We start from the raw sequence: 13,612 nt of genomic DNA on the forward strand, positions 1-13,612 counted from the left end.
CAGTATAAACAGCACGTAGTCTCCTTTAGTTCAATCCTCTTTAATCACCACACTCCAACCTCATCCAACGATCCTCCCCCTCACTTCCTCTCCTCCTCCATCACTACTGCCCTCTACTGAACACAGCAGGAACACCACACAAGGCAGTGAATTCACGGACAAACAAAGATCAAGATCCAAATGAAGATTATATATAAAGATGTTTGTTTAGGTTTTGTCACTTGACTGCACCCTATGCATGTGCTTAACCTATTCCTCACTAACTATCACAACACCAGTAGGCAATGGCTATTTGCGAAACAGCACAATAATTATTGCAAAATAATGCAATACATTTGTGAAATAACAAAATAATTTTTTGTGTGGAGGGAATAATCTTCTGTAGCTTTATCCTGTGGCCATAAGCAAGAAACTTAAAACATCTGTATGCTAATGAAGAACACTCATCCCCTTACATTTTTTTTACTGTAAACATAAAGTGTTTTTTGATTGCTAATTTATAGAATATATTTTTTAAAATGTTCTTGTCAAAAAATTAAATTTAAATATTTTATAGTTACTTTTTAATTTAAAAGAGTTCATTCCCAACTAACCTTACAACATCCATAGAGGCTGCTCCAGACTTGAAAAAATCTGTGGAGTCCTCTATTTTGGGAACATTAGTTAAAATTCCTTTCCAGATAACCTGTGACAAAATGGCAACAAAAAAAAAACAATATGAAGATTATCCATTTATAAAAATGTTTCTGAGGGCAAGAACCGCGTAGACAGTATAACAGGATATGGCATTTTATTAAAAATTTTAGATAAAAAAAGTTAAAAGAAAATGACGAACAAAACTTCTTTGCATTCACAGAGTCTTACACTAAAGAAGGTAATGTTTTCTTACTTTCTTGTTCAAAGTAAAAATGAAAGGCTTTAATGTATGTGAAACTATAAAATTATATCAATGGAATCACATACAATTACTGTGAATTATATGAGAATTAGGCCTGGGAAAGTTAACGCATTAATATTTGTGATTAACGTGGCCTGTTTAATGCATTAAAAAATATTGTCACATCCAGGGTAAGCAACAAGGCAAACGTCTCAGGCACTGCTTTGGTCAAGGTGGCATTTTCATGTAATTTTTTTTTTGTTTTAACATTATAAAAGAGTAATACAAAAAAGTTAAGTGTGTAATTAAAAGAATTACATACACATCCAGTACCGTATTTGTATACTACCTTTAAGAATTTTCTGAAATAACATTTCATATTATGTGGTTCACAATAATACACCACTGGTGTTAATTTTCTTGATTTATACATATTAATATAGGTGCAGGGGAGTGGAAGAGAGGGGGTGGAGAGGGGGTTTACGGCAGTCCTGGTGCAATGCTAGAGAAAAGTTGTAAAGGTAAAAATTATGCTCCCTCTCCCTCCCTCCCTCCCCCCACGTTTCTGTAAGAAGAACGAATCAATGTCATATGACATAAGTGCTAAATAAGTTATCTTTGAGTGGCACTAAAACCAAAATAAGTCTCTAGTATCACTGTATTTAACTTGCCAGTCTGCCAGCCAGCATACAGTGCTAAGTGCCCTAATATGGAGGACAAAATTCTATGAAATAAAAAGTATAATGATTATCCATACCCATTATTCCAGTTTGCATAAATTAGTGAAGATACTGCAAAGAACGCAACACAATCATCTAAGTAATGCATGGTGTCAGTTTTTAAACAAGATAGCAGCTACGGGGATGTTTTTTAGTATGGCAGCAGCAAAGGTGTACGTAGGGCAGTGTTTTCCAACCTTTCTGTGGTGGCACACTTTTTGTAACCCAAAAAACCCCAAGGCACACCAGAATTTTACCAGCCAAAAAAGCATTAAACTTTCTCACTATATTGGCAGATAATTTTGCTTGATTCTAGTACCTTTTTCTTGTTTTAACAAGAAAAACAAGAAAAAGGTACTAGAATCAAGCAAAATTATCTGCCAATATAGTGAGAAAATGTAACTTGTTAAATTTTCTAAAAATGAGATTATATATCTTACACATACAAATCTACTCAAGTCAGTTATTCTTAAAATAAGAAAAACAAGATCTATTATCTCTTTTCAAGATTGTCTGGCTTGTTAAGATTTCATTTTTTGCAGTGCAGTTGCTTTGTCCCTTTGCCCGCTCATACAGGTGGTCCTCTCTCTGCCTCACTTCACTGGACCCATGGTCAGAGGCAACTCGTATGTCCACTGGCCCTCGGCTCTGCAAAAATCACTGGTGAACACATACCCAGCCAGATGGACCCTGACCTGTCTCCTGGCTCCCAAGTGCTGTGTGTACAAAACAGTGATCACGGAGCTGTTTTTATGTTGGCTTCTCCAGATAGTCTCATCCTCCTCAGTCAGGTCGCGACCACATAAGGAGTAGGTCTCTCTCAGGTCTAGACCCAGGAAAATGGAATGGAAGATATGTAATGCCTATGCCTTGCTTGGTGCCAAATAAGCAAAGAACAGCACTCTCTACCGGACTATAAATTTATTGAACATCAGTCATTTTGTGCCCTTCTTGTGTTCTTCACTTCCTGAAGTTACTTTGCTAATAAAGACACCAACAAATTCACGTTTTGTTTTTCTGGGAAGTTATTGTGATTGTGCAAAACTATACATTCGCTTTTCACATTATGTATGATGGAATGTGATTTTTGTGATGTACATGAAAGGTTTATTTACTTTAGCTGAGTTTTTGTTAATTGTTAATTTTGATTTACAGACAGAAAGCAGACCATATTTTACTTTTTATACTTTATATATTTTTCTGGTGAAAAATGTAAGGACCTACAGAGAATGCAGTTTGTTGTGTTTCTGCGAAACGTGGCTAAATAACACCATCCCAGATGCCAACGTGGAGCTACCCGGGTTTAGCACAGTTAGAGCGGACAGAGATGCAAGTACCTGTGGTAAGCACAAAGGAGGAGGACTCGCTCTCTATGTTAATACACGGTGGTGTCACTCTGGACATGTTAACGTCAAAATCTCCACTTGCTGCAGGGATATCGAACTGTTGGCCGTAAGTTTACGTCCCTACTATTTGCCCAGAGAGTTTGGACATGTCATTGTTGTTATTGTATACATTCCTCCTCGGGCAGACGTGGAGTCAGCGAGTGACATCATCCATTCCGCTGTTGCTAAGTTACAAACGCAGCACCCTGAGGCGCTTGTGCTAATCGCTGGACAAAACATTGCCTGCATTCTCCCAGTATGTGGACTGTAACACCCGGGGAAATAAGACTATTGATTTACTGTATGCAAACGTTAAAGACGCATACAGCGCCACCCCGCTGCCTGCGCTTGGGAAAGGAGATCATAACCTGGTTCAGCTTCAGCCTCACTATAAACCAAAAGTTAGAGTCCTACCTGTAACCACACGATCATTCAGGAAGTGGACCCCGGAGGCTGAGAATACTCTGAGAGAACTTTTTGGAACTACAGACTGGGATATCCTGCAGGGATCTCATAATGAGAACATTGAGGAAGTTGTTGACTGCACTACTGACTACATCAACTTCTGTATGGACATTGTAGTTCCTGTAAGAACAGTACGCTACTATGCTAACAACAAGCCATGGATTACAAGTAACATCAAGGGCCTTTTGAATCAGAAGAAAAGGGCTTTTAAAGACGGTGATCAGCATGAGCTCAAGCGCGTGCAGAAGGAACTCCGAGTCCAACTCAGGGCGGCGAAGGAGCAGTACAGGAGAAAGCTGGAGCAGAAGTTGCAGAATAACAGCATGAAGGAAGTGTGGGATGGGATGAAGAGCATCACTGGCTGCAGCTCGAAGCGGGGTACCACCATTGAGAGAGACGTGAAGAGAGCAAACCAAATGAACAACTTTTTTAACAGGTTTGACCACCCTAACCCACTCTCACTCTCACCTCGGAGTACTGCACCCTCCACACATCCTTCTGCTGATACCAGCATAGGAAAAACATCCCCACCCATAATAACAACAGCGCAAGTGAGCAGAGAGCTGAGGAGACTTCGTGCCAGCAAAGCAGCGGGTCCAGATGGAGTATCGCCACGACTGCTGAAGGTCTGTGCATCGGAGCTGGGGGGTCCTCTACAGCGCATCTTCAACCTGAGCCTGGAACAGGGGAGAGTCCCGAGGCTTTGGAAAACATCTTGTATCACCCCAGTCCCAAAGGTATCACGTCCTAGTGAGCTGAATGACTTTCGGCCTGTTGCTCTGACATCACATGTGATGAAGACCATGGAGAGGCTGCTGCTTCACCACCTTAGGCCACAGGTTCAACACGCCCTTGACCCTCTGCAGTTTGCATATCAGGAGAAGGTGGGAGCGGAAGATGCCATCATCTATATGCTACACCGATCCCTCTCTCACTTGGACAGAGGCAGTGGTGCTGTAAGAATTATGTTTCTAGACTTCTCTAGCGCCTTCAACACAATCCAACCTCTGCTCCTTAGGGACAAGCTGACAGAGATGGGATTAGATTCATACCTAGTGGCATGGATCGTGGACTATCTTAAAGACAGACCTCAGTATGTGCGTCTTGGGAACTGCACGTCTGACATTGTGGTCAGCAACACAGGAGCGCCACAAGGGACTGTACTTTCTCCGGTCCTGTTCAGCCTATATACATCGGACTTCCAATACAACTCGGAGTCCTGCCATGTGCAAAAGTTCGCTGATGACACTGCTATCGTGGGCTGTATCAGGAATGGGCTGGAGGAGGAGTATAGGGACCTAATCAATGACTTTGTTAAATGGTCCGACTCAAACCACCTACACCTGAACACCAGCAAAACCAAGGAGCTGGTGGTGGATTTTAGGAGGCCCAGACCCCTCATAGACCCAGTGATCATCAAAGGTGACTGTGTGCAGATGGTGCAGACCTATAAATATCTGGGAGTGCAGCTGGATGATAAATTAGACTGGACTGCCAATACTGATGCGCTGTGCAAGAAAGGACAAAGCCGGTTATACTTCCTTAGAAGGCTGGCTTCCTTCAACATCTGCACTAAGATGCTGCAGATGTTCTATCAAACAGTTGTGGCGAGCGCCCTCTTCTACGCAGTGGTGTGCTGGGGAGGCAGCATTAAGAGGAAAGACGCCTCACGCCTGGACAAACTGGTGAGGAAGGCAGGCTCTATTGTTGGCATGGAGCTGGACAGTTTAACATCTGTTGCAGAGCGAAGGGCGCTCAGAAGGCTCCTATCAATTATGGAGAATCCACTGCATCCACTTAATAGTATCATCTCCAGACAGAAGAGCAGCTTCAGTGACAGACTGCTGTCACTGTCCTGCTCCACAGACAGATTGAGGAGATCGTTCCTCCCCCAAACTATGCGACTCTTTAATTCCACCAGGGGGGGTAAACGTTAATATTTAACATTATACATAGTTATTGTCTGTTTTTTTCACCTGTATTATTATCATTCTTTAATTTAATATTATTTATTGTATCAGTATGCTGCTGCTGAAGAATGTGAATTTCCCATTGGGATTAATAAAGTATCTATCTATCTATCTATCTATCTATCTATCTACAAACCAAGGCACATGTTAACAGACTTTTTACTGAGATTAGCTTGCCATTTATTTTTTTTAAAGAAATCTTTTAATACCATTTAGAGTTCCTTTGAGAGCGAGATATACGGACACACATTCCATACTGTATTATTATTTTTTTAAATAAATCAACTGTCCCAGTAGGTATTGAATAAGCATTAATATTAAAAAAAAAAGAAATTAATTAAAATGTGGTCCTCAGTAACTTCTTCTAATTTAATCCCACTTTAATTAGGGCCGACCAAAGCTACATTACTTAACAAATACAAATTTAAAAAAAGATATATTAACCTTGATTTGTTCAGCTGTCTTCATCTCCTCTTCAGTAAGCGTCAAAGTGGTAGTTTCTCCAGTGGAAAAGTATTTGGCAGCTGGAATCATTTTGCCATCATCAAACTGAAGATTTCTTACTACAAGCTATAAAGAAAAACAAAGGTTAGGAAAGAAATGTTGCTGAAGCAGCTTTAAGAAATACACATCTGGCATGGTTCATTATAGACTCTCAACAGTTCCGAAGATTACATATTATTTTTCATATAAACAAGGGGAGATCCAGTTTGTGTTGGATCTGAAGCTTACATTGCATTAAGTTAAATATTTATGTATGTAATCAAATTTTACAGTACATACATTGACTTATTGATAAATATGTGTAAGAATTTTGTTCCAAATACACAAATACTCTTTGTATTGTTTTTCAATACTGTATCTTGTATCTGCTTAATAACAGACAAATGTTCTCTTTCAAGAGGAGATAGATGGGTGGCATGAGTTTTAATGGAAGCCATTCCTTTCCTAAGATTAGAAATAACCTTATTGTATGATGAAGATGCTTTGAACCACATACAGTAAATCGTCCCTGACATTTTCTAGTATTTAACTTTCCCTTAACACGATCCTAACAAATCATGTGCCTGATGCCCAACACTTCTTTCCTTTGAGTGGAACAGCACAGCATTTAAGTAGTTCAGATATCCATGTACATCCTTTATTGAGATCACTTATTTTCTTTCGGTGATAGAGAAACCCATATTTCTGTGAGAGATACCACACACCTCAAATGCACTCCATGTCACCATACACCAAGAAAAGTGTGACTAATGTGGATTTGCAGTGCAAAGAGGCAGTGTCCTAATTACTAGTGGTTAAAATATTTTATGGGCCCCTGTACCTGAGGGCCCCTGAAACTTAATTGTTGTTTAATGGCAGATCCATTTCCAGGTATATATTAAAAACATATACATACACATACACACACACACACACCCACCCACCCCCACACACACACACACACACACACAAACACACAAGTGCAAATCAAATGCATTACACTCACTATTTCCTAACAGAACACTTATGTTTACACCGAAACAGCATTCAGATTCTTCAGGGGATCCACAAGAATTTACAGAATGAACAAAATCCTTCAAATATGCTCCCAATATGCTCAAATGATCTTCTTTCAGGACATTCGGACAAATGTAACTAAGTAGTCCGAGTTTAGACATGTTTATGGGATTCCCAGACCACCTTAACTCAGTCTTCACAATCCCCATAAGCTATAGATTGGCTGCAAATCCTGTGAAATGTTCCACATGTATCCAGATTGACTATGATGCTTTCCAATCTCTATAGTGAAAGCACTGTTTGGAAAACAGATCTTGACTGAACTGGCGTATTCCCCAAAACTCAGAGAAGTCACTACAAAAGAGAATCCACTTGGTTGCATCACTAGAGGAGGGTAACACCATCAGAGTGGGTGACTCCTATATGACTACCTATAATATTTTTGTTACTGTTTTCAGACTAAAATCACCAAGGTAGTCCCCCCCTTTCAATTAAATGAACAGGTGTCTACGGCCTGAAATCAACAAGAGGGTAGCTCAGTGAAACAATCCAGTGTTTGTGCCCCATTGATAGTGGGAATTACCAAGCTGCATTAACACTAGAATCCCTGAACCCTATGAAAAAATATGTAATGCCAGGCCACCTTAAATTCCTTCATCAGTGTCTTTGTTTTGCAAATATGTCAATCAACAGAAGCAGCCTACTATCCCATCCCCCACCGACACAGCTGAGGTTCTCTCAGCTCAAGTCCATTTATCTTGGTGTGAGATGCCTGGAGTGGTATAGGGTAAATAATATATCGTTATGCGGAATACATATATTTCATGATTGTTCCGTGTCTACAATAATCTGAATAAATGTAAGATGATAGGAAATGCGAGGTAAGAAATGAGATGTAAGATGTAAGAAACACATAACTAAAACAAACTTTTTCCATGTTATAGTAAAAATTAATAAAATATTGACGTGAGATGTATAATGTGTGAAGATTTAAGTTCAAATATCAAATACTTTCACAAAAGATATAACAAGACAAATACGCCTTGGGCGGCACGGTGGCGCAGTGGGTAGTGCTGCTGCCTCGCATTTGGGAGACCTGAGTTCGCTTCCCGGGTCATCCCTGCGTGGAGTTTGCATGTTCTCCCCGTGTCTGCATGGGTTTCCTCCGGGCGCTCCGGTTTCCTCCCACAGTCCAAAGACATGCAGGTTAGTTGGATTGGCGATTCTAAATTGGCCCTAGTGTGTGCTTGGTGTGTGGGTGTGTTTGTGTGTGTCTGGGATTAGTTCCTGCCTTGTGCCCTGTGTTGGCTGGGATTGGCTCCAGCAGACCCCCGTGACCCTGTGTTTGGATTCAGCGGGTTGGATGGTGGATGGAAATACGCCTTTATTCAAGAATACAACCAAAGAAACATAAATTATTCAAATGTACATGTTGCTGTCAATATGTAAAAACCAAAGCCCATTTATCAATTGTAAGGGTGGGTTACAGGTGATAACGACTGCCTCAAAATCAGGAAGGTTGCGGGTTTGAGCTGGGGTCTTCCCTGCATTTTCCATTTTGAGTAGTGAGCTGCTATTATTAATTACTATTAAAAATATATAATAAAAACATACATTTGATCTGAGTCTGTAACACCTGTTGTTAATTTTTGCTACTTTTTTTTTTTTCAGTTTAATTCTCTCAGTCACGTTCACATGGCAGAACAAATTTGCCTCTCCCTCTTTGAGTTGATGGCATTTATCTCCATTCTTTTTAGAAGAGCAGCAATGACCACAGTTGGTGCTGTGCTTGATGCCTGCTCAGAACTATTTGTTGTACTGGCAATCAAAGATATGATGCCCTGTGACCACTATCAGACTATCATGCGGCATTTGTGCTTTGATAACAAAGATGCCCGAGAAGAACGTGTAAAAAAACGACACAGATTTGATATCATTCAAGTCATTCAAGTAGTTACTGGAATATAAAATAAACACTTTCACAAAGTTATAACAAAACAAGTATGCTTTTATCCAAGAATAAAACTGAATTAAAAAAATTCAAGTAACAACAAGATACCAAGAAGACATGATTCACCAGCATCTGTGTGTCTGCTTATATCCCTACAGTGATATCTTTTACAAGTAGCAAAACTTTACACTGACTGCTACAAATGTATGTTTTTATTATATAATAGTAATCATAACAGAAGCTCACTACTCAAAACAGAAAATGCAGAGAGAACCCGGGATCAAACCCGCAACCTCTTGATTTAGAAGCAGCTGTTCTTACCTCTACACCAGCCATGCAACTGGTATTTGAGCTTCGGTTTTTACATATTGGCAGCAACATGCAAACTGAATAATTTATTTTTCTTTGGTTATTTTCTCTGTGGTGGGCTGGCACCCTGCCCGGGGTTTGTTTCCTGCCTTGCGCCCTGTGTTGGCTGGGATTGGCTCCAGCAGACCCCTGTGACCCTGTAGTTAGGATATAGCGGGTTGGATAATGGATGGATAGTTTTTAACCCTGGTGAAGGAGGCTGATTGTTCACACAGCATTTGCAGTGACAGAGCAAGCTGAATACACATGTAAAGCCTGTGGAATAGAAAGCAATTTACGCACTGCCTTTGTTTGCACTGATTGTATATCAAGATGTAATTCAAATGCCTGGAATCGGAATGTGCTGCTCAAAAAAAAAAAAACTTTACCGTATGGACAGAAAAATTACGAGTGATTAACGTTTCAGTTTATTTCTCAGGTGCCTGCTTTTTGTTGACAGTAATTCACCTGCCACTTTGCACTCGAGGTATACAAAGTATAGAGAAAGTATACCAATCATGAAAAAAAATTCGACCTCGACATTTTGATGAATCTGGACATTTTAGAACTCCCCTAGTCCAAAAATACCATTATTTGGAATTATGTCTGTGTGTATGTGTATAAATACAATATCTCAAAAATGCAACTAGATAGATGGATGAAATTCGGCATGTAGTTGTTACACCAGAATTGTAGACCTGTATTAACTTTTGGGACAAATCCATTAACCGGAAATGGTAATTTACCTGAACACATACTCGATTTTTTTTTTTTACATGCAACTGCAGAGTCCGATTTATTCAAGTTTACTTTTATAATAATTGTTCAATATATTATTAATTTCATTTGATTTGTTGTTGATGGTTCTTTAATGTACATAATATAATCCTCGTCTTGTGGTTTACTCCTCAAATATCCATCCCCATATCTGAGTACACGAGAAAGTCTAGGGGAGACCACTCCCGATTTTTGAAAATAAAATGGCACTGATCGAAAGACTGACAATGTCAACATACAAGATCAGCATATTATTGCTGACCAATCACTTTTGCATTAAAAATGTTGTTTAACAATGAAGTGATACAAACCTTGTAAAATTCCTGAGTTGGCAATGTCTCTACTGAACTACATACAGGTAGGTAGGCGAAGAGAGTCTGCCAAGTGATACTAATACATACTAAATGTTTTTTTGTATTTATTCTGTATTTATTAATTTATCTTTTTCAGTTCATATTCACAGCTCAAAATACCTGATATTGTGAAAATAATCCAGTAGCAGAATTATGTTTTAAAATATCTGTCCCCATTTTTTCAATGTTCCTCTCTCTCTCTCTCTCAAATCAGATAGTTGAAATATCCTATTCTTTTTGTTCTTAACATCAGCCATATCACACATATTGCATACCAGGGATTTTTCCTGCCTTGCATCCAAACCTGCTTGGGTAGGCTCCAGGTTCCTGTGATCCTTCTCTGGATAAACAGGTTTAGATAATGTATATATTGTTCTTAATCTCAGATGCTGTCTCTGTCATTTTGTGCCCCTCCATACACCTGTCACCTACTCTTGCTCTGCTCATTAAGGTTTTACTGTTCTTATGGTGGGCTATTCAAGTTTCACTGCCCCTAACCTTCACACTACATGCTTGTTTTTCTTTGCTTCCCTCAATACAGCTAGGTGGGGTCTGCACACTCATTCATGCCTAAGAGCCTTGTTCTTCCTTAACCCCCTGTGATTTTCATGGTCACGCCTGTCAGAACACAGTAGAATCTCTTTTCTTATTTTTTTTTTAATCTTTCCAGGCCTGTAGGTGCAAAATTCTGTCTATAAATTGTGTGTGCCTGAGATGGAAACAGAGACCAATATGGCCGGTAGAAAATAAAGCCCAGTGTTTGAGATTTTTGAATGAAATATAGAAGGCATTCATCATAAGCACATTGTCATTGGAGCAGGATATGTGGTGTGCTGCAGACATTTAGAGTAAAAAAACCCTCACACCTTACAATTCACCTTAAGTTCATTACAAATTGGCCCATTCTAGGCAATAAAAGGAAAAGAAAAAAAAAGTGTCAACAGTCAACGCAGATTTGTTCGGCACAAATGACATAGAAAATATTTTAGAAATTATAAAATTGTGTAAAATTGTTTATATTCAGTACTTGGTTTTGATTATGCTTTTTATCAGACAAAACCAAATAGTAAACTGTGTCATGTAGCATAGTAAGCTTCCACTAACATTAAACTCATATTATATCCAAACCCGTTAAGTGTACAGTTCTGCCTTATTGTGACACAAAAACTAAACTCCGTAGTACTGTAGCTCTTTAACCATACTATAATTACTAAAACTGAAACTAATATATATAAAAATAAAATAGAAATGTCTTTGTAAAATAAAAACTAAACTAAAACTAAAAATACACGATGGAGGAAAACTAAAAGTAAACTGAATTTCCAAGTAAGCTCAGAAAAAATATAGAAATAAAAACTAATATAAAAAGGCAAAACTATAATAACCTTGATCTTGACTGGTTTTGGCTTCATACCTGAATTTTGACTGTGATTCTTGCCTCTTGTCTGGGTTTTGGTTGCTTTTTTTTAAATATTTTATTTGTTTTGTTTCCCCTTTTAAATACTTATCCTGGGTTTGTCTCAAAAAAATATGTTATCTGTTCCAGCCGAGCCAGGACAGCTAGAAGTTCCCAAGTAACTTTCAAAACATTTTGGGGTTCCAAGTTTTTTCCAGATAGTTTTTCTGTGTCAACTTGTCATTGGCAGCTCGTCCCTCTATTGATCTATTGATTTTTTAATAATTTAGACTCATCTCCAGCATAAAGCCCACTTAAAAATTTTCTAATTATTCCATCAACTTTTTCAAAGAAAGTCTGAACATGCTGTACATATTAAGTGTACAAGAACAAACAATAGTCCGTTTCCCTCCCTTGGATTCTAAGACACAGTTAGACAACTATCTCACTGAGAGAGAAAGAAACATTACAGTACAATCCCTCTTAACTGGCCTTGCATTAACCGGCCTGTTAACATAAAATAAAAAAAATGTTTTGTTTTTTTTTTAATCCTGAGTTCTTCTTTATATTGCATATATGCACTTCCTTCTTTCCTGGAAGGTGAGAGAGCTTCTACGCTCAGCGTGATTTCCGTTTACATAATCCTTTATGAATTTTCCACGGTGCCTTCTTCTTTCTACCTGACGGCTCCCCTGCTTCTCCCATCGGGCTTTGCAAAAGGGAAGTCGCCCTACCTGCAGGTGCAGCTGCCTTCCACACTGGTCCAGTAGTCCTCCGATCCCTGACTACGTTGGACTCCATCCAGACCGAGGCTTGGGTTCTTTCCCCAGTGGCCAGGGCGCTTACGCCAAGGCTAAACCAGCCCAAAGCCTCCACGACTGCCGCTGCCTTTCGACGCCCAGTCATCTTCAATACCGGTCACTCCAGCTCCGTGATCGCTCAGCTGGATCTTCAGTCCCACCGAGTGTTGGCCAAACACTCATCAGCAGGGGTTCACCTCCCAGCTGTCTGCCTTTGCTCCATCGAATCTCCTCGCTCGCTCTCCTGCACCGGCTTTCCTCTCTCTGCTTCCTTCTCCATTAACCTCCCATTCTTTCCTGTTCTCCCCCTAGCCGCCTCGCGTTTCTATTTATCACAGGGACGTGGATCAGATGTGGCAATTACCAGTTCCAGGGAACAATTACGGATGCGGATGACTCCTCACCTGTGCACTTAAGATTGGTTTCCAAGGAATTCGTGGTGTGGGTGAGCCTATCGGCCACACATACTCGCTAAGCCGCGAGTGCGGTGATTATTTATTTAAAAAGTGTCCTTTTTGAGTTGAGCTGTGGATCCGCTACACCACACTGACCAGTCATTGTACGAGAAAAAAAATCCATGTGCGAAATCGTGGATGAAGTCTTGCGGAATGTCAGGAACGTCGAACAGGTACAGTACATCCCTTAGAAATATTTTTCTACATGAAAATAGGTATGCATCAGATTAACCAGCCAAAACGGCAACCGGCCATGGGTCCAGTCCCGAGGTGGCTGGTTAAGAGGGACTGTACTGTTATTAAATGAATCATACTACTCACATCTGTCCAAGTCTCACGGATGTTTTTCAATGGATGTTTTTCAAATGTTGACAAGCAATAAGCAAAAGGTATCACTGAAAACCACAGAAAACAAACACAGCAAAAAAAACGTACAAGGAAAGTTCGAAGAAAGAAAAAATGTACAATGTTTCTGTTTGATGATCATTGTGCACAACTGAGCTGCGACCACAGAACTAACTGCTCTGTGGAAGATTCATTCAGGCAATTTATGGTCTTTTGGGCCACTTCATTGTAATGAAAGTATCTTCTGAAATTTCTATAGACTGTCATATGA

At 39.6% G+C, this 13,612-nt stretch overlaps 1 protein-coding gene across 1 annotated transcript in view; it reads right to left on the reverse strand.

Moving 5' to 3' along the window:
* aldh1l2 (aldehyde dehydrogenase 1 family, member L2) overlaps positions 1-13,612 on the reverse strand; it is a 92,929-nt gene that overhangs the window by 50,973 nt on the left and 28,344 nt on the right. The window contains exons 8-9 of the mRNA XM_028817635.2: positions 5,861-5,986; positions 594-685 (exon numbers count right to left, since the gene is read on the reverse strand). Of these exons, the coding sequence (XP_028673468.1) occupies positions 594-685; positions 5,861-5,986 (218 nt within the window). The remainder of the gene's footprint in view (positions 1-593; positions 686-5,860; positions 5,987-13,612) is intronic.

The sequence above is a fragment of the Erpetoichthys calabaricus genome, chromosome 1 (assembly GCF_900747795.2).
Source record: "Erpetoichthys calabaricus chromosome 1, fErpCal1.3, whole genome shotgun sequence".
In the NCBI taxonomy this organism is placed as follows: Eukaryota; Metazoa; Chordata; class Cladistia; order Polypteriformes; family Polypteridae; genus Erpetoichthys; species Erpetoichthys calabaricus.